Consider the following 22,456-nt stretch of genomic DNA (forward strand, 5'->3'; position numbering starts at 1 on the left):
CCGCCGTAAGCTCTTCCCGCCGTCTTTGTGGGCTTGCCACGTCTTTCGTTCTTCTCCGCTCTCCTTTTGAGCCCAATCGCGATCTGGTTCTGTGGCCCCTTTTCTTCATCTTCGTGATGTTCTGTTTTTTTGTTCCCCTGCATGCCTCGGGCCTCGCGGTGCTTTATTTATCGTGCCAAGTTGGTTGAGCCAGATTCGCTTTCACTCTTTCTTTCTGGCCTCCTGTAGCACACATTTGATATTCCCTTTTACTTTCATTATCCTCCATTCTTCTGCCTCCCTTCCTCTCCGACTTTGCTCCCCTCAGCCCAATTTTGCTCGGCGTTTTTTTTTTTTTTTATGTTGTACTTGTCTCCCCTGCAGCCGGGCGCCTTCCTGCATCCAGTGGCTTTGATCAGACGCAAGTGTGCTGTTCGGCTTTCCCTCCTTCCACTCCTCCCACTGCTTTTAGAGTCTTTTGTTGTGCAGTTCATCTCGTCTTTTCCTTGCCACCAACGCCGCTTGAAAAGCGTGTTCGCAATTGATCGTTATGATGCTCCGGGGGTTTTGAATCGATGCTTATGTTTGCCTTTCCCCTCCGTGTCCCCGTCGTGTGCACGCAAGCGGGTTTATGTGTGTGATGGTTAATCTGATCTATAGTATATGCCAACCATTGACTTTCACCAAAATAATGCAATTCAGATATTTCATGTATTTAGAATTTGGATGTGATGTATTTACGGTGTAAAATGATGAACCGTATCACCGTTTTGAGTTGTAATGACCGTTTATGTTATATTTAGCATCTGAGACTAAACGGCTCTTGCTGGCTCCTCTTTGTATTCTGTAGAGGTCGGAATAAGTCCCAAGCAAGTCCCAAGTTGCTGTGTGTGTGTGGGGGGGGAAGGGGGGGGGGGGGGGGTTCTCCACTGAATTTCAACCAAGTGAGCCAAGTCATTACTTGGGTTGAGCAGGTTCAAAGTCAAGACGTACAATCTTGCTTAGTCACAACATATATTCGCACGCTCACAAATACGCACCTATTACGTTTACATGTCGTCAATATTCGGGTCCAGGTAAAAATTCGGGTTCAGGTAAAAACTCCGGTGTCATTTGGGATAAGCCGTTTACATGCATGAACCGATAGGTACGCCCATATTGGAATACTGTACTTCCATCATTCTAGAACGTGCCGCATGGACAAAGTCATGACACAAATAGACGCAATTTCCGCTTCTTACTTTCTACCGTCAGTAAAATTCACTATGTTTGCATATCTCTGAATGTGCATTTCCGGTGGGCCTCAAGAGGACTGACCTCTATGGTTGGGTGACATTTCATTGAAAGGAAACAAAATATCAGAAACCCAAGTTCTGAACTGTTTTCTTTCCAAATTATGTTCAGAAAAAACTCTTGACGGTATTTCAGTGTGCAAAATTCCAGAACAAATCTTTTCACTAGCCAAATTATAATCTGGGGAGAAAAAAGGCAGACAATTTAGCCCCAAGATAACAGATTTCCGGTCAATACCTCGGAGGTTTAACAGACCCGAAAGTGAAGAAAAAGACAATCCAGAGCCTCATTCCTGTGGGAACCCTTCAATGAGTCTTCATCTTCCAGCGACGTCACAGCCAGAGAGTTAAATTCACTGTGATATTCCTCAGCGCGTTACATTTAATCATGCCACGGCCCCTGACCGTGAAGTTGCATTTTTCTCTTAAACCGCTGATAACCATTCTAATCCTGGGAAACAGCCTGGAATATTTTTTCTGCTGAATGATCACGTTTGCTATTTATGCAGCATTGCAGTGTCAGATCAATATCAAATCATATTAATATCTTGCCTGTGAGAAGTTTCCACCCACATATAAAATAGGAAAAACAAAACAGAGATGTAGAACGGTGCCATCAATCATATGAAAAATCTCAAGTTTCCACGGAGGCAACAGCCCGTGTGGGGAAATGAAAGGAACGATCTCCTATATAGCGAGTCACTTACCCTAAAACTGCTCCAGTGGAGCAACGTTAGGAGAATGAGATACTGACATAACTGCACGGCACTGCCCGGTTCACTGAGTCTATCCTGTCCAGTTCTGTCCTGTCCTGTCATATTTGCTTCGTCCCGTGTCCCTGCCCTATCGGATGCAGTGCTACCTGGCTCAACTATTCCTGTCCTGTCCTCACCCGCCAAGTCCTGCCTCATCCTATGTTGTGTCCCTTCTTCACGAGATTACTCAATACTTCAGTTCTGTCCAATACCATTATGTCCTGTCCTGTATTTGCTGCTCATTGCACCATTTCCTCACATTATTACTCCATCCATCCATCCATTTTCTGTACCGCTTGTCCTCACAAGGGTCGCGGGGGTTGCTGGAGCCTATCCCAGCTGGCTTCGGGCAGTAGGCGGGGTAGACCCTGAACTGGTTGCCAGCCAATCGCAGGGCACACAGAGACGAACAACCATACTCACAATCGCACCTATGGACAATTTGGAGTGTCCAATTCACCTGCCATGCATGTTTTTGGAATGTGGGAGGAAACCGGAGTACCCGGAGAAAAGCCACGCAAGCACGGGGAGAACATGCAAACTCCACCCAGGAAGGCCGAATTTTTTAAAATTAATTAAATTAAGCCAGGCCTCACTCAATAAGATCTGCATGTTCTAACCCTTCGGCCTCCGTTGATAACAGTGTTGGAAAGGGAACAGCTAACCTGCAACATTTTTGTTTTAGAATCTTTGCTTGCTTAAAAGAATAAGAACAGACGGACCGTGTGATATGTGCAAACCTTCAAACTAACTAACAAATGTTGTGTCTTGTGACCCCTCAAGTGCCCTTTAAGAACTCTTGTATGTTCTAATTGAATCCATTGCAAGAGCTGTATTAAAAGTTGCCTTTTGAAAAGACAACAATGTTCACGTTCGGCACTGTTCAAAAGGGATTCACATGTTTTTAATACTTCATCATGGTGGTTGTAGTTGGCAGCGGTGTTAAACTGAGCTGCATTATATAGTTTCTTCTGAACCACAAAGGGCAATCATGTACCTATTTCAAATTGTAATTGCCGTAGATATATTTAGAATCACTGCAGCCAACTCCACTTTGATGCAACATGTTAGCGCAATGACATTAGCGATAGCATCAACAGCTAACGGGGCTTAGGGAGGTGTTATTGAGCACTTCAGCTATTAAAATGCCTTTAGCCGGCTACTAGATTAGCTGACTAATTATGACCGTTAACAAACGCCAGTTTTGTGCTGCTTGTCTGGTCAAGTCATGCTCCTTTTTGTTTACCTCTTTTTGTTGTGAAATTAAGATGACCTTATGAGGCCTACAACATCATTTCTCGTTTTTTTTCCTGTCCCTCCAGTGCAACAACGACTACGCTCCAGTTTGCGGCTCCAACAATCAAAACTACCAGAATGAGTGTTATCTGCGAAGAGACGCCTGCAAGCAACAGTCTGAAATACTTATTCTGTCGGAGGGTGCCTGTCCTGTGGGTAAGTACAGTTACAGTCGTTTATGTAAGCAAGAAGTCCAACATACGGACACGATCGTACAATACGCCAACGCATCTCATGACGTGACAAAATAAGGCACATTGAAGTTTGAAAAAGCAAGCATGCCAAAAAGACAAAGAACACGACGTTTTGCTGACAAGAACCAAGTGAAAGCGTACAGCTGACCTATGCAGAAACAATGAGACCATGAGAACTTTGTTTTTTGACCAACGTATTGCATTCGAATTGTAATTCTGCATAGTCCTTGAAGGCTACGAGGCCAAATGAAATCACCGTAGTTCAGACTCTGGCAAATGGAAATAATCATCCTTAGTGTAACTTTGTAGCAGCATGTCAACAAAACAGAAAATCACAACCTGAGTCCGTTTCCACTTTTTCCTGCAGTGGAGTGAAAACAGGAAATAAGCCCTCGAGAAGTAGCAGAGCCTCATGCACAAATACTTAAGTCGACCACACATTCTTTAAAAGCTGTAATACATTATAGCCAACTTGAATTTACGACGACTCTCGACGCTTGCTTGAAATCATATCCCTAATAATTGCACGTTGTTAAAATTGAAATTAATCAGTTTGTGTATTCAGCAACCTGATTGAAAATAAACTGCTTTAATTGAAAATGCGTTATTCTGTAATTTATACTTCCAGATTTGTAATATAGATGAATGCTTTTTTGCAAAGTCCCACCACTATTAAATATTTCACTGTCATACATTTGTAGTTCATTTCGTGAGACCTTGTATGCATGAAAAATAACTTTTGGTTGCTGCTGCTCATAAAACGTGGACAAGTACAGCCGGTTGATGGCTGTGAGAAGATTCCAAGATAATGATGGCAACATGTATGTGTTAATTGGATTGCAGTCGACAGTTCCATTTAATTGAACACGCTTAAAGCCCTCTTGAAAAGGACTGCAAGTGCCATCAGACCTCGTGGAAAGCTTACGCATACAGTTCGGCCATTCGCTCATTTTCAAGTTTGCCCGTATTGAAGGCTGTTTTAGAATATCTTGACTGATGTTTCAAGACCTAAATACTTTTTTGTTCTCTGACAACATAAACACCAAACCTGCCAACTCTCAACATTACCAGGAAAAAAGGAAGTTTGTTTTCAAGCTTTTTTCTATTCGTCACTAATCAGCAGTCAGAAAATAGGATGGTGTGAAAGGTTGTTTGTGCCCTGCGATTGACTGTCGACCAGTTTGGGGTGTAAACCACCGCCCGCCCAAAGTCACCTGGGATAGGCTCCAGCACCCCTTACAACGCTGGTGAAAATAAAAGGTATAGAAAAAAAAATGCATGATGCGGTTGTGCAAATTGAAACAATTTGAGGTCCGGACCTTTGCCCTGAGAAATCCTTTGCAACTGGAAGATCCCTGGTCTAGAATATAAATTCCCTGCAATTAGTTGGTGACCAGTCCAGGGTTTAAGCTACCTCCCACCCAAAAGTTTGCTGGGATAAGCTAACATGGAATGTAAGAGGTACAGAAAATGGACGAGCCATTAATATATCCCCATTTTATGTTCCAATGTTTGGCAAAAGCTCAACTTGGCAAAAAGGAGAATAAAAAAAAAAAACACAAACAATGTGCTGAGATCATTGCAAAGCATTATCTAATTAAGGCTCTTCAGGATTTTGGATGTAGGCTTGGCCTTGGGATGAGACCACGGTTTGCCATTGGTGGATCTAAGCCCTGGTGGTAGGTCTTAACGCTGGTTTAACGCTTGGAACGCAATCCCTCAAGTATGCAGTCCGTCCTCTTGAATATGCCGGCACTTTGCTCTAAATGAGTCGATCGGCTGACAAAGTGACGGTAGCCGCTTCCGAGGCACACGTGAGTCGCTGCCGAAGCTTCCGCGGCGCTGCCGCCGTAAAGTGGGCATGCGCTGACACAGATAGGTCAGCAACGAGGAAGCAGGTTAACGGGTCCCGAGGAAACGACTATCGAGGGAGGGGGGGGAAATCCGCCTTTGAGCTCCTAATGCAGTGTTGAACAATCATGTTTTTATGGGTCAGCGACGGAACAAACAGCCTTTGACTGTATCTCTACGCGCACCCTCGGGTCTCGTGTTACACGTAGACGCGCGTGGCATTTCAATAAGGACGCCGGGGAGGAATGACACGCCTCAAAGAAGGTTATTTCGAGTCTAATCAAAGCAGTTCATAAACGTGGGCACAAAGCTACAATATTTTCTCGTTCCTAATGTGATTGATAACATCAGATTGCTCGGTGGAGTCCAACGGAATCAAAGAACAACGTGCGAGTTCGTGGGGCAGATGTGAGCTATTACTTTACTGGGCCGAACGTTTACAATGATTCCAAATTCTTATAAGAAATATAACTGCGAGCTTGGGGTACTGGCACGTTGGGGTACTAGCGCACTTTGGGTTACTGACACATAGGAGAAGAACCTTCCAAAATATGTGCATAACTTTTTGCCAGTCCTTATGTGTGCGCAACGTTCACACCCTCAAAAATGCAAAAAAAAAAAATTGCAAGCAGTGCATCGCCGCGGCAACAGTGTGCAAAGAAATAAAACGCTTTCAATACCTTTAAGTCTTAAACATTTTGGGGGATGAAACACCCAAAGATTGAAGGCAAACAGATACATTTCTGAGGAGGAGGAGAACATATAATAGGGCAAAAAATGATGCCAAATTTAAAAATCTAATCAAAATGAACTTTCTGTTGCGTTTCGGTTAGGGTTCACCAATTCTCGCGGTACGGAGTCCTGCAGGTTTTTAAATGTTTCTGCCCACTAGCACACCTGATTCATATAATCAGCTCATCAGCATGCCTGATAACGATCCTGATCTTTAGTATCAGGTGTACAGTAAATAAATGTCTGGATTCCAGTTGGCAATTTTAACATCCAAGTTAGTCAGTAAGTTGATCGTGCAAAAATTTTTGCATCCCATTACTTTTCAGTCCAAACTACAAACTCTGATTTGAAGTATTTATTAAATAAAACATATTCAGACTGTGGTTTTCAAAATCATTTGTCACGTTCTTGTTGATTTAAATCTTTGATTTGACTGGTTCTTAATAAGCTTAATAACAGCGCAATTCCTCAGCAGATTGCAATATATCCAAATGCGACACCTCTGCTATGGATCGTAATCACTGTCTGGGTCATTAGAAGATAATATTGCTGACAAATTTGGCTCCAGAGGCTTAATTTCCTGCTGGCATCCATCACATCCGTTAATAGCCCACCGTTCTTACCATTTGAAGACATTCTCAAGACGCTTGAAATGTGATCGTTTGAAGAGACCCACAAGGACACCTTAAAGTTGCATCTTGCTCGATTGTGATTATCCATCCATCCATCCATTTTCTGTACCGCTTGTCCTCACAAGGGTCGCGGGGGTTGCTGGAGCCTATCCCAGCTGGCTTCGGGCAGTAGGCGGGGTACACCCTGAACTGGTTGCCAGCCAATCGCAGGGCAATTGTGATTATAAATGTGTGGAATTCCTACCACAAGCTCCTTATGTAACCGAGTGTTAAACACAAGTCGCTGATGCGGAAAAGCCTGGCAGACAGTTCACACTTGCAGAAGTCGGCCCTCTCCCCACGACTCGGGCATTCAGTCAGTCAGTATGGCCGGCTTAACCAAATGTGGAATATGTTAAACTCACTCCAACGGCAGCACATTACGCCGGCTAACCGTGCGGCTTATCCACTTCCCCGCACCTGTGCTGCGCCGAAGCCTTCCCCGTGTTTGCTCTGTTTCTTTTCCTCTCCCTCAATTCTCCCTGGCCTCCTTTTCCCATTGCCTTCATCTAAAATCCCATTAGTGGCAGCAGTGCAGAATGGAATGGATGGATGTCAGCTTCGACAGTGCCAATACTTGTTTACAGGCTTTACTGGGAAATATCATGAAAGCCTCATCCCCAGCCGCTTGTATCGAGATACCTGAATATACAGCGTGGATGTTGATGTGTGATTTTTTTTTTTTTTTGGTGTGTGTGCGCATATGTCCACGTAGCCTCAGTCGTCCATAATTGGCTGTTACAGTGATTGATAGTTGTAACTGCAAACAGGAGCCCAAGCAGATAAAACTAGTTTACATACATACGCATTGATTGATTCGCTTGATACATCCATTTCTAAATATAAGACTACTAATATTGCTTTTAAGAGCATTTTTATTGATCACTATGTACGGAAATACACACTACCTTTGGTACGGGCGTGTTTAACTGCATTGCGGCCATTCAGAATATCGGACAGTCTGTCAGCCATTATAGGTGATTTTATCACCGGTTTCAGTCCGCGCATGCACTAAACACATAAATGTGCCGATCGCACGTGCACCAGAGCAAGCTAAACAAGCGGTTTAATTTTAAAATGGAACGATTGGAATCGGTTTGACTCAGCCGGATTACGATTTGATTCAATATGATATGGTTCAGTTCGACAGCGTATGATGCAATTCCTTTTGTTGTTGTCATTTTACATACATTTAAATGATCTTGTCAGTACAGTAAAATTGTTATTTCTAAGATAAATCTCACCAATAAAAGATGATTCGATATGTATCTCAATACATTTCAAAGTGGAACTGGAGAGTGTGTGTGTGTGTGTGTGTGTTCAAGACCTGAACGTTTATGAAAGGCAGCCCGTGTGCCCAGACTGCATTGTAAAATCATGAATGCCGTGACCGCATCATTGCATTATGATGTTATGTTACGTAGTGCGACGCAGTCTTCTATAGTACACAAAGTCATAAATATGTATTGAGGTGTCCATGTAATAATCTCACTCTGGAGCCCATTTGAAAAGTCATTTTCTTGCAATGCACATTCGAACTAACTCTGTGCACCGGAGGTAAAACATACATGGAAATGATGCCGGTTTCACATTGCAATGCATATATGAAAGAAAACATGAGCAAGCACCGTTATTTATTGATTTATTTTCAAAAATATGTTCCACCATTTTAGCAAATGTATGTCAAATTGAATGGGAGGCTGCCGTGCACAATGGAAGCAGACAGCAGTATAATGAGTACCAGGCTTTCTCATTTGTGTCACGGAAATAATCAAAATTTCATTGTAAAAGCCTCCAACAGCTTTTTTTCCCCCCTGCAAACATGAGTATTTGTTGATAGGTAACTTTTTCTTAGTGGAAACGTTTGGCAATTCCTCCGTTTCTATTCAAAGCAACTGCATTGGTACATTTTCTACTTTGTTTGAAAAGGAATGGTCGTGACATGAGCGCGTAGTCAGCTCCATAAAGATCAGGTCGGTCACCTGAATACTTTCAAACTAAATCTGCACTTTGCTTCATTTCAAATCCATTGTGGTGTTGTTCAGCGCCAAATAGATGAGAATTGTGTCCATGTCCCAATATTTATGGACCTGACTCCGTTTGGGAGATCCTTTCTTTCTCCAAATCATCTCACCAGTCCATAGATTCTTGGCCCAGTCATATTTTTTAGGCTGGCCTCTGTACTCGGTGGGGAAATTCCCGCGCCTGGCCTTCCTATTCGTCTTGCAAATGAGCCGTTTGCATCTTTTGTTGTAACATCTGCACTTCATGCCCTCTGGAGATTGTTGCTGATGTCTTCAACAACAGTCGTCTTAGTGTCTTTCTTCACAGCGCTCAAATTGTTTGGCTGGTCAGCTGTTGTTGTTGTTTTCCTTGGTCGACATCTGTTACTTCGTACGCCAGTGGGTCTCGTTCTTCTTCAAGACGTTCCGCATTGTTGTGTTGTGGTTTGTGCAACACCTCCAATTGATTTTTCCCACATTTGGTTGTTTTCCGGGCAGCTTGGTGAGCCGGTGGTTCGCACGCCTACCTTAACAGTCGAGAGCTTCTAAATTTGAATCGCAACACTCCTGTGTGGAGTTTGTGTGGTCTTCCCTTGCTTGCGTAGGGTTTTCTCGGGGTACTCCGGCGTTCTCCCACATCAAAGACATACGCTTTTAGAATCGTTTAGTTGAGTGTGTACCTTTTATGAGAATATAGCCCAATTTTTCCCAGCGCATAAAAGGCATCTTTTCGAGATGAGAAAGAAAGATTTCAAAAATAACGTATGATCATCCAGTGGTGTGCACGTCGGTTAACATTCATCCTTCGTCAGCGGCCAGCCAGCCTGTCAGTCAGTCAGTCAGTCGATCGGTCGGTCACTCCCCGTCATTGTTATTTTAACCGCGCTACCGTCATCGCTAAATTAAAGTTCGCCACCACTATTTGCGACCCTCAGTAAAAACTGTTTACAAGGATAACAGCACACAATTGTATTTATTAAGAAACAGTTTGGACCAATTTACACACAAAATTATCAATTCTTAGACCATTATTGCTTCTCTCCAAACTGCCCTTCAAGCTATTGACGGTTCGGGTGACGGCCAAAAATCACTTTTGCCTGTTCTTATACCTTCAAACGTCAGTCCACCAATCGTTACTGATCGTTACTGACTGTCTGCCCACCACTGATCACTTCACCTAATCCTAACCCATCTTTTCCAGACGAGAAGATATACTATTTCAAAAATAAAGTTGCGTAAGTATTATAGAGTCTTTCCAATAAGGCTATATTGAATATTGATATTTGTTGAGGGCTGAACCGGTGAGAACTCTTCGGACGCGTGTCATAGCACCCAAAAAATTAAAAATTAAAAATGCCCTGTTGTGTGGTCAAAAACAATTGAATTCAATAAAGTCCAATCCTTTCCAATTATGTCCAAAAGACAACGACCACGTCAAAAAAAAAAAGTTTGCCGCCAAGGTTCACACACACCTGACGCTCATTACCTTGGGCTTCATTTAATTATTTCCTGGGGGCCCACGCATAAATTTGGTCTGGTTCTAAAAGTTGGTAAAATAACAGTTTAAGTACCACGAAACCAAACATTATAGTTAATTGGAAAAGTCAACGTTCTTTCGATGGACCTGCAGCTGCTGCTCCTTGGCTTCTCTCCACACCAAACTGGAGTGATGCCAAGGCAGGCAGCTTATATCGTGTCTAACTGGTGATTATCAGTTGGTTGAAAACAGGTGCTGTTTGGCATGGTGTGTTCAGGTACCAATGGGAGTGTGGGAAAAACCACCACTGAGGCAAAAAGTGCTCTTAATCCTGGTTACGCCACCATGCGGTCAAACCCAGGAGTCACACGCAGAAACGTTGGACTCCACTGCTTTGACCCGCTGCAGTTGATCTGCAGTTCTATAGCCCACCTGCCCGCCCGCCCGCCCGCCCGCCACCGTTTGCACGGCGCTGACACAATATCCTCCAAGGGTCCTCCGAGACGCGGCACACGGTCCCCGGCCTTGCACTTTACGCCACAGCTCGCATTACAGTGGCTGTGCCTCAAAGTGCTCATCAGTATCCCTTTCACAGCCATACAGTTTGGTGCTCAAAGTGTTTTCAGGGGGCTTTAGTGGGATTTAGTGGTAAGAAGTCATGGAGAGAGAGAGAGAGAGAGAGTAGATGACTGACTAAAACATTGACTGGACACAACGAGACTTACCAGGGGGAGGCCACAAAAGGTCCACAGTTGGAGGTGTTGTTATCAGTCAAGCTCTGAAGATGCTTGTGAACGCACCGCATCTCACTATTATCCTCTTAGCTCTCGTGCCCGGCCTGCTTTCTTTTCAAGTCTGGCCTCCATCTTGGATCTGTTGTACAGATATATAGGTCAAACACTTCATCCTCATCATTTACTAGCCCGAAGTAGAAGTTCAGGGTCAATCTGGACTAATGGGACCACATGAGTTTTTCTTCATTGTTCCCAAGTCGAGTCTTTATGCTCTTCGGAAAGTGGAATCCTATCGTCCCATTAGTCTCGCTGCTAACTGATTTTCTTAGGTCAGTGAGTCACAACCGCTGTGTTGTGGCCAAGTAGTGAGAGATCATTAATTTTCCAGTTTCACTTGATTGGGCTGAAAAGAATGTATTTACTACAACTAATGCATTCGGTCAACGATGCTTTAGCGGTACAATTACAGTCAGCACGGCGCGTGTTCAGTTGCCACGCAGCGGCCGTGTCAATGTGAGCGTCTTCACATTTTGGCGGTATGACGACCTTGAGCGAAAAGTCTTGCACTTTCATAGAATCATCAGATTGCAATTATAGCGTGAAATTGTAATCTTTCGAAATGTATGGGTGAATAATTGTTTTCATTCCCGTAAGCCTAACACAAACATCAGGGAATATTTCGTACATTAGTAAATGGAAAAAGTAATTTTTTTTTTTTTTCCGATCAGAATCAAAATGCAGTACAGCAGTAAAAGGTCTTAAAAAACAAAACAAAAACAAGATAAGCAAACAAATAATGTGTCTTTGTTCAGCAGTAGTTAACCTACTGCCATTCATATAGAAAAGGTCAAAAGCCATGGATTCCTCTCAGTACATCATCAGCTTTATGTTCAATTCAACGGCTACATTTCACGCTGAGGAAGACTAAATTGAGACAAGATCGTCATTATCTCAGCATATTCAATAAAGGTTGTGACACTGTTGTAGGCAACGCAGTATAATCCCAATCTCTGCCGTCGTCTACTTTGTCACTTCCTTATTGTCGAGTAATAATGCACTTCATCCGCAAAGATTGCTTCACAGCCATCCTTCCTGATTTTAATGATGTGTTTTATCCCCTTTGTCATTCTTGTTGTTTTGATGCAAGCAAATTGTGACGATGGCATCTGGCTTCTTGTTTCGGATGTAAGAAGCAATTCCCTAAATTTAGTTTGGGGTAATTTGATTCCAGCCGACAGATCGTTGCAGTCACTAAAATTCAAGCGAGACTTTTTTTTCTTGCCTTATACTCCGTCTGAATTCCTTAGCATGTTGCAGTGAGGTGGCGAAGAACATCAAATAAAATGATGCAACTTTGCCCAAACGTTAAAAATGTAATCGGAGTTGATGACATTTTCCTGGGGAAACTACTTTACGGCATACCTTACGTCAAATGAACCGAGATCCTGCAGGTTTGCTTGCGAGTGCTCAGTCAGGAGAAGCATGTCGGATAAAACGCATAGTAACATATACAAGTGCAGTAACTATATAGCATATACATAAAATTATACTAACAAAGTATGTTAAATTTGGATAATATCCACAATGTTATTTGTTTGCCTTTGAATTATTACTTTTGACATCTTTACAATAAATGTTTTCAAAATTATATTACATCTGTTTTTGTTTGTTGTTGTTTTGTTTCCGTATTGCATGAAAATTCATTTTAGCTGTTAATGTTTACAATTTATAAAGTGTTTTTGATTTGATTTGATTTTTTTCAAAATGAAAGATCTTGCAATGTTTTCAGTATGTGTAACTAGATTATTATTTTTTTTTGGGGGGGGGGGTACATTTATTACATGAAAGAAATACTCATGTAATATAAACCTAGCAGGTCTCTGAGGTCTGCAGACTCAGGTCAACTAATGAATCCCGGGTGTTCAAAGCAAACGTGGTGAAGCGGCATTTAGCTGTTATGCTGCACGCAAATGAAATAAGCTGTCAGCTCCGAGTGTAAATGCTTTTAATTCCAGGTTCAAAACTATACTCGTTTCCCATGCCCTTGATTAAGGTGTTTCAAAGCATTTTGAAAATCATGTTCTCCAAAATCTTGAGCTTGCACTTAAATAAAGATGCTTTCCTTTATGTGACTAATATTGCGATCACACCAATAATTTTAAAGCACTCACAATAATCGTGTTTTTTTCAAATGTTCATATTCTTTCATAATTAACTCACTTAATTGCTTCTATAAAAGAGTTCTGATATTTTCTTGAAAATGACGTGGATCTGTTTACTAACTCGAGTTGTTTGTCTTCACTTACAGAAGCTGGTTCAGGATCAGGAGATGATGGTAAGATTGCTCATGCCTTTATTCTTCCACTGCTCTAATCCCACACACACATTATATATATATTTTTTAACAAATGTATTGCTCTGTGCTCGCTGCTCACTGAAGCTACAGTTCATAGAGCCGAGTTGCACTTACGGCCCCCAGCAGCATGTAAACCACCACTGTAAACGGTAAATCAGATGCATTTATAAAGTGTTGAACTGGGACAGTTTTTAACATCCCTTTTTACTGTAAAGCTTTCAACTTGACAGCTCTAACTACTGGTGAATAACTTCTCTATCGCTCTTCAAAATGGTATGCCAGGGGATCGGAAACCAGCTTGGGGTCAACAAAATCATTTCTTTTTTTTTTAAGTGCAAATTTACATATGGGGACCAATAAAACACATATAATAACTCCTCCCTGCATTAGCTTTGGGCTAATTAAAATATATGATTGTGATGTAGCGTCACATTAATGATGCGGGTTGTGGTATTCATGGTGAGCAGGGAGTGAAAACAGAGAGTGGCCTTACCAATGAAAAAAGATTAGTGAACTTTTGAAACAATTGAATGTCTGGTAGATTGCTTACATTCAAAGTTCTGCATTTGTCATTGGCCATCCAAAAAATAGCTCAGAAGATGTCATTGGGAAAATGATGAGGCATTTGCCAATGGTGTCAAACTATTTGTTGATGATTAAGTCTGATTAAGTCTTGGTCATTTTAGAAGGGCAACTAATCATCTGAAAGCCTCGCTTATTACTAATGTGTCATTCAACTAAGCCCTCAATTTGTTGGCTAATCGACCAAAAAAAAAAAAAAAAAAAAAAAAAGAGCGAGCTGCTCCTGAAGCCGAAGTTGGCCGCGCACAGTCAATAATCGAGCCCATCTGTCTGCGTGTTTGCACGTGTGCATATATTTGCGCCTGTCCATCTCTTGCTGCCCCTTCTGTGTGTTTACGATTCCTTCATTATGTCCAGAAGCGCTTTCATTGGCGCCTCGGAGAGTACATATGAGGCCCAGATTGGAAAAGAGATTATTACCCTCCCTCCCCCCGAAAAAAAGATGGCTGATGAAAGAGTAGAAATGAAACTAGTGCTTGATCAACCAGGGAAAGAGAAAGTAGAGAGCATTGACAAGAAAGAGCACAGGGCGGGTTGCCGTGGACAAAAGCAAATGGCCTGAGGAAAATGGCAAAAATAGATAACAGAAGTGAGGAAACAGGCAGCGAGAGATGAGGAAGAGAAGCGGGAGACAGCGATAAGAAAGCGAAGTGAGGCAACAGCAGATAACCGAGGACAAGACAATGTGGCCTCGCAACACAATACGTACATTTGTTATTCTGTACAGTACTTGTCGGAGATGCATCCGACAGTCGTGCGGCGAATGAAAATAATACCCTTTGCTGCCCTTTTCATGTGTACCTGAGAAATGAAGTTGCTTGTGATGTTAAGAAAATAGCCTGTAAAGTGATTTTTTATTACAATTCAAGACATAAGTATAGGGATTACCGGTGAACGAAACCAACAGCGAGAGTTGCCTTTTCAGCGAATCTGGCTCTCTTCACCTCAAATTCAGAAAGCGTTCGTGCTCCCATCTCAACGCAGTTTAAGGAAATGCTCCTATGGTTTTTTTTCTTCAAAAATCATTTCCAGTTTAATACATTTTGTAGAAACTTTATTTGGACGCCATTGCTATTTACGTCGCAACGCATTCCGCGTGTAGGGACGTAGAATGGAGGCCAGATCTCTTCCGAGCAATGTGAAACTACCATAAAGAAAGCAAAGGTAAGCCTCGTAGCGTTCCTAAGGAAACAACATGCGATGGGGAGAGTCAACCTTCCTCACGCCGTGCTCTCGTCGTTCACCAGACGCATTCAAGAGTATTGATCGTCCCTTTAGGAACGCTACGGCGGCTTAACTTGCTTTCTTTATAGTCGTTTCACATTGCTCGGCAGAGAGCGAGCTGCCATTCTACGTCACTACGCACTGAATGCGTTGCGACGTAAATAACAATGGCAGCGTACGTTCAAACTGGAAATGATTTTTGAAAAATAATTCTTATAGTGATGTTAATTACAACCAAATAAATAATGTCGAGACAATTTGTCATTACACTCGGGGTTCCTTTTTTAAAACAACCACCACTGCTTTCTTAAGATGGAACCCAATGCAAACAGCAGAGGCCCCAGAATTGAACCCTGTGGAACACCGTACGTTCCGTTATACATGTGTATTCATATTCCACATATTTGTCTGACCACTTTCTTTTTTTTTTGCTTGCCATAGTATGACAGGCTACAATAATAAAGAAATCACATGACGTACCATCACAACAGCCCAGCGCATCAAATTCTCTGCAGCACAAATAGGCCAAGCAAAGTCGTATGATCACCTGCAGCCAATGATCATCACAAAATCATTTGAGTCAGGTGTGTGTCTTCTTGACCTCCACCAAACCTCTGGGCTTCGACCAAACCCAGGTTAATAACCACTGGTACAGCACTTGGGGGCCTGGCATGAGTCTCACCCCGCCCCCACCCCCCCCCCCCCGCCTCGCTACATAAGAACTTGAGCATCTTCGTTGCCTCAGCAGTTATACACAACAACTGTGATGTGGAGTTAGTGAGCTAGCAACACTTCCAACTGGAAAATGTATCTTCCCTTTGACTAGTCCACTGACGGGGTCGCTGTAGAGCGCCTCGTTGTTGACCATCAAGGTGAGAAAGGTAGCAACTCCAAGAGGGCAAGTGCATGACATGTACGCTGAAGAACAGAGTTCGAGTTTGCCAGTGAAATAGAAGCAAATCTCAGCCCCAAAGGTGAATTTAGGTGTGGATGCGTTGAGATGGCAAAGGTGCAAGTAGATCAGAGCTGCTGTTGTTTTATGCGCGGGGCGAGAAGGTGGAGAAGGTTAAAGAAAGCGCTCGTAAAAAAAAGCGGGGCAGGGCTGGCGCTGAAGAAAGCAACATGAACGGGCCATCCAAGGATAAAATCAAACGCATTTTAACGGCCAATGATAAATCTGCACGCGTAAAGATCTGGTCAGCTGGGTAGCTGCCATGTTTATTGGCTGTATGCTTTATGTGTGTGTGTGTGTGTGTGTGTGTCCAACGTGCAAGCAACACATACACAATGCACAATGCATTCATGCTCGCGAGCGCGCACGCTGCTTTGTGTTTGGTATGTTTTTTTAATCGGATCGAGAGGAAAATAAGTCAGCTGTGCGGGGAAATGGCCTCGAGCCGTGTGTCTGGTCACATGATCCCTTTAGTAAGCATCAGACATTTGTCCAAATCTAATTGTACTGTTAGTGGGCTACAACGGAACTCACATGAGCATAAAGGGCAAACGAAGACCAGTGGCCTTTTGTCCGAGTCTATTTTAAGGAAGTGGCTGAAAGGCATATACACTTTTTTTAATTGATTTATTGCTTGGCGCTTGAGATTCAATGACGTCAGATTTTTCGTATTCGACATTAAAGTGACGAATGTTGACTCGACATCGACGAATCGATGATGCAATTTATACAAAAGCTCCCTGAATGACTCTGGCGATTAATCGTCTTCATGCTAGGAACGCCGTGGCGGAGTGGTCAAGTCGACTAGTTGGTTCAAACCCTACATTGCACATGCAGTCTATCCCAACTACATCTATTTTCAGTGGTGGAAGGATGATGATTTTTTTAAATTTAATTTTATTTTATTTTTTACATGATCGTAAATAACCATCATTTTGAATATGAAATCATTTTTAGTCCGAAGTCTCGGACCCTGAGCCCGTTTCTTTGGCAGGACTTCACTGGCTCTTCATACATTCACTTTTGTTTCAGAAAGTAAAACGCATGCTCTATTGGGTTTAGATCAGATCACTGACTTGCCCATTGAAAAATTCTTCCATTTTCTATAGTGCTGGTTTTCATCAGTGTTGCAGGTGTGCTGGAGCCTATCCCACACCTGACTGCGGGGTACACTCTGGACTGGTCGACAGCTAAATCATTCAAATTCACACCTAAGGACAACTTAGCTTAGAGTCTTGAATGAACTAAAGATGGTACGGGGAGATCATGCAAACTCAACAAAGGAAAGCCTAAGTTAAATTTCAAGGTTTGAACTTCTCAACCGTGAGGCATTTGATGCTAACAACAATTCCACCATACGGCTGGCCAATCAGTGGATGGTGGCAGAGTTCTTTCTTGAGGAATGCGAGCCAAAACACATCAACAGAAGTCAGGAATACCGTTGAGAAAATAGGTGTACCAGAGTCCAAATGTACAATAAAAAAAGATTTGGTTTTGAGAAGACAGAAAAACACCCCAATGTGCTGGAATCCTATTCGCTGAAATTTCAATCCAAATGTCGGGCAGCAAAAAAACTCAAAAGCCCAAATGAAGTCAAATTAGTGGTTATGGTTCAGGTGCAGTGGATAGTTTAGTGTTAGCGATCGGATTGATGGATTGACAGATGGTCGTGCCGTGACTAACAACTACTGAACGTCATCCACGAGCTAGCCTTCCACCCACCAAACATCTAACCAGCAACCCCTCAGCCATCCACCGTGTAAAAATCCCTCTATTTGTCATCATAAGTCAAACAACAGCAACGATTCTTCCCACCCACCAAACCTTCCATCCATCCTTCTGCAACACCCACCACTGATTCATAGCGGTGACTTCTTGGCAAGTTCCACCTACTTGTTCATCTTGCAACTTGTGCAAGTAACTCTTGCTTTCAGTCCGTCCACTTGCTTTCAAGATGATATATTTTCTAGCTGTCTAGACTCGGGGAACTTAATTCAACTGTGCACTAATCAATCTGTCATCTGACAAAATAAAGTTGAAAATAATCCGACGGTCTAAAGATCCGCATATAAAGGAATATAATTCATCACTAATAGTGTGCCACTGTTGTGTCTCTGGGCTTTACGTGATCCACTGTAAAATTTTTACATAACAGTCCGTCCTAGGGGGAATTTCTTTTCTCTTTTTTTCTCTTTTAGACTGCAGCCACGAGGTGAAAAAAAAATAAAATGAGGCAACCGAGACTCTGGCAATTCAGCAGGATGTAAAAACAGGATTGCAGTTTATACCCAAAGTCACATTCAAAAGGGGAACTACGGCCTTAATGCATTCATTTGCTTCACTTACACTTAACGGATCTAATTTTGCTTTGTGCCTTTTCAGTGAAATATGTTGAGAAAATCCTTGAGTCCCCAAATAGAAAGGAGGTGAGAGCCAGCAGGTTACCAACCGCCTTTGAATCCCGCCGTGCCGTTGGACGGCTGCTGGCACTCAAGCGACCTATTTCACTGCGCTCTTTCGAACGCTAACTCTTATCTAAATGAAGCAATTTGTCAAGGTCAAAACAGTGTCCAATAACTTATCATAGCCATTTTGTGTCTGAAAGGCGCTTTCATTAATCTGTTAAGAACAGGACAAGAGCAGGGTAATTACTCTTATTTATTACATCTCCTGAATGCCTGTCACTCTTTTGTGCCTTTTTTAATTGTTTCTCATTCTCGACTAATCTCGACATTGACGACAAACATGATTACAATGTCTATCGCGTGGGCAACATCAACCGTGCAAAGTCAGCAACACGCCGCCTGTTGTTTTCACCTTTTCTCTTCTTTAAAGGTTGACTAATAAAAAGATAAACAGTAGACCTAATTGAAATACAATAGCATGATTGGGGTAATTAATCTAATGATCAGACCCTCCGACATTATGGATCTGCAAGCACTTCATTTATTTGAATTAATTAACTGTGCTGCACTTGTCAATCCAATTGAAATTGATCGAGCTTTGTTGGGGTGCGCGGTAGCGCAGGGAAATGATCCGACTGTACGTTGGCACACTTCAAGTCTTTTGCTGGCTCAAGAGCATCGAACGTTTTCGGACCATTTTTTTCAACAATTCTTTTTGTATTTGCCCACATTTTTACAATATTTGAAGGAGACGTGTTTTCGCAATGAGCCCAGATTGTGGCAACGAGCATTTTCACTGGTGGATGCAGCACTTCATACACTACACTGTACAGTATGTGGCACATGGCAAGGATATTTTAGTTAACGGAAACTAACAAAAAAACAAAAACTAACTAATTATAGCAAAAAATGTCCTTCGTTTTAGCCCTTGGTATTTAATTTATTACATGAACCTTTGGGGATGATTTTAAAGACGTTTGAAAGTGTGTCACGCAGAAGTGATGTCATCCAGCAGCAGCCAATAGATAATAACATGTAATATGTCGCCTTTCACAATTATTCATGCTGTACTGCACTGACACTTTTTAAGAGTTCAGGAGAGACGGTGACCTCATTTATCTTGTCTGACTGTGAAACTATTGGACCAAGAATAGATTAGGAAAGAAATATCTGTATGACCTACGGTTCCTCTGATGATTGTTTTGTCCCATGACGGCCCCCAAAACCCCGCACCCCCCTCCGACCACACACCCACTCCCCACGCACCACCATTCCCGCTCCGATGGCTTCTACAATAACGAGTAGCTGCCCCAGTCACCTTGCTATTGCCATGGTAACCAAGTTAGAGGTTTATGGAAGTGAGTAATCTAATCTTCCCACTTTGTGGCCTCGCGATAAGGTTCACCACTGCCAGCCCACCCACTTGTCTGTGTGTATTTGTGTGTGTGTCCTATTTGGTCATTTGATGCCACATGTCTTCTAACGCGCGCGCACACACACACACACACACGCACGCACGCATGCACAGAACCTGAATCTTGCCAATATGTTCCACCCTAATAGGCAGGTGAAAGCCGAAGGGCAGATCGGCTCCCAGCCTCATTTAGAAGCCTGAGCCTCACTGAAGTTGACATTCTGTGCCGATATCCGCAAGTTTAAAGAGGAGCTCCGCTGCACTGATGGGAGCAGTTTGGGATGGCGAGGGGAAAAGTTGCATTTCTTCAAAGTTATTTTTTATTTTTTTTACCCTGTGTTAGTTTACAGTGAAGAAAATGACCGCTTTTGCAATATCTCCTTTTCTTGTCAAGGCCGAGGAAACTGTGGAAGGATGTTTACGCTGAAATTGCTGCTCATTTTATATACTTGGAGCCAGTGGGAGTGCATTTGCTTTAGTGCTTTTTGTATTGTTCATATGTTAGCCACAGCTATTAACAAGTGTGTGGGGACCAGGGTTATTATAGTTTGGGAATTTTCATTTTAGTTCGTTTTTATTTCCTTTTGTTTTTTTTAAATGTAGTTAGTTTTAATTAGTTTTCAAGGTGGTTCTGTTCATTATTTATTTATTTTTTATGCTTAGTTTTAGTTGTTTTTGTAATGTGTATTACTTGTGCGCAATATTTAATACGCACCACGGTAAAATGAAAAAAGGAACACATGTTCAACAAACACCGAGACTGAACCCTGAACAGCGAGTTGACATGCCCTGAGATAGGAAACTCTGCGTTTTCAGTTCCAGGACAGCTGATTTGAGGTAGTTATATCAACGCAGAGTAGTTTCACCTGCCGTTGCCACTACACTAAAAAGTCCACATGTTGAAAATTGTTCCCAAGGTGAAGTGAATGAGATGAAAACTCAGAAAAACAGCAACTTAAGGCCCAATCCCATTACTTCCTCTTCACCCTTGCACCCTTTGTCTCGCTTATCTCTTCCCTCTCCCTTCTACTTCTTTGGGGAGGCAAAGACAAAAAAAATCCCTCTAGGAATTGGGAACGTACTATGGCTATCCAATCGGCTACGTCGTTACCTCGAGCCGCCGCAGCTGCATGCTGGTTGTGACGTAACGGACGAGAATATAGCGAGCATTTACCAAAACACACAATTGTGCCAATTTCTGCCAAAGTATAGAACAGTCGATAAAACCATCATTACTATGACATTCAATAAATATTAGTTTCCATTTACGCATCTCCTGCATTTTGTTATTTCCTGGTGTCGCCATTGCTTCTGCCTGTGTTACCGAGGGGGTGTGACTGTAGTAAGGGAGAACCGAAGGAGGTCGGGATCTATCTTCGTGAAAAGGGACCTGCATCTCTAACCATCCCCCTACATTTTACGGAGAATTGGGAAACTCCTTTGTCCGCGTGAACGCGCATTTATAAAGGGGAGGGGCAAGAGGATGGGTAAGGGGGCAGTATTGGGATTGGGCCTAAATGTTGGAAATGAATGAGGAACGTTGGGGTAAAAAATGTAGAATTATATGGAATGTAACCAATGTAATTGGTTGTGGTGATGCGGGTTCGCTCTTCTGTGTCTAGAAAAATGTTGCATATTTTGCCGTCCTCTACTTGCAATTACAGCACCGACCGCCGGTATATTTTGTTTTTGTCTGTATGCTTTGTGTGCCTATGAAAGCCCTGCAAATATGTCAGCAAGGTTAAATTAAAAGGTTTGAAATGCCTTTCATAGTTCGAAAGTCACGGAATCGTTTAGTTATGTGGCCCTACAACACAGAAGTCGGCCCACCCTTTGATGGATCAGGTTTAATGCGAGCCCTATAGATTCTATAGAGTAGGCATTAAAGCCGATCCCCCTCGCAGAGCATACGTTCATGTGAAAGGTTTGGCAGATAAGCCTTTATTTTGGCCCGGGATAATGTTGTAATCTCGACCGGGAGGGTTGGGATCTGAGAGTGAAATCATAAGATCCCTTCATCTATACATGCTCGCTCCCTCTCGGCGGGGACGCATCCAATCATGCCGCTCTGAAATTATTATTAGCATTTCCATTGCCTTGTTGGAGCGGGCGCTCAGCGGGCCTCGGAATGAAATGAATTCAGACACTAGCCGGTGTGAGGAGGGAATCGAAGTGCATCAGAGCTATGAGTGGAGCTGGATGAAGAGCGGGACAGTGAGCCTGATGAGAACGGCGGGGTCACCTTCGGGCCAGACCGCCATCTCACCGGCGTTAGGGATTTTATCGTCAGATATATATTTTTGTCATCTTGAAAATAATGCGGCAGAGGTGAGGTGGGAAAGATTGCTTTGCCCCGCAGAAAGAAGGGCGGACTGACGAATATTGGCCCGGAGAGATGGGAGGATATGACCTTTTGCTGTAATGGCAGGATTTGACTGGGATTTAGAGAGGGAGCGCGGGAAATGCCTGGCCACTTAAGATTTTTAGACATGCTTCGTGCGTGTGTTTGGGCAGTTGTTATGTGGGGCTTCGCAAAACT

The 22,456-nt window shown here is 42.8% G+C and overlaps 1 protein-coding gene across 1 annotated transcript in view; it reads left to right on the plus strand.

Annotated features, from left to right (window-relative positions):
* The window catches only part of LOC147165045 (tomoregulin-2-like), a 95,969-nt gene that overhangs the window by 30,728 nt on the left and 42,785 nt on the right, over nucleotides 1–22,456 (plus strand). The window contains exons 3-4 of the mRNA XM_086091858.1: nucleotides 3,349–3,478; nucleotides 13,293–13,319. Of these exons, the coding sequence (XP_085947984.1) occupies nucleotides 3,349–3,478; nucleotides 13,293–13,319 (157 nt within the window). The remainder of the gene's footprint in view (nucleotides 1–3,348; nucleotides 3,479–13,292; nucleotides 13,320–22,456) is intronic.

The sequence above is a fragment of the Leptonotus elevatus genome, chromosome 12 (assembly GCF_054856555.1).
Source record: "Leptonotus elevatus isolate MCC_2025b chromosome 12, RoL_Lele_1.0, whole genome shotgun sequence".
Taxonomy (NCBI): domain Eukaryota; kingdom Metazoa; phylum Chordata; class Actinopteri; order Syngnathiformes; family Syngnathidae; genus Leptonotus; species Leptonotus elevatus.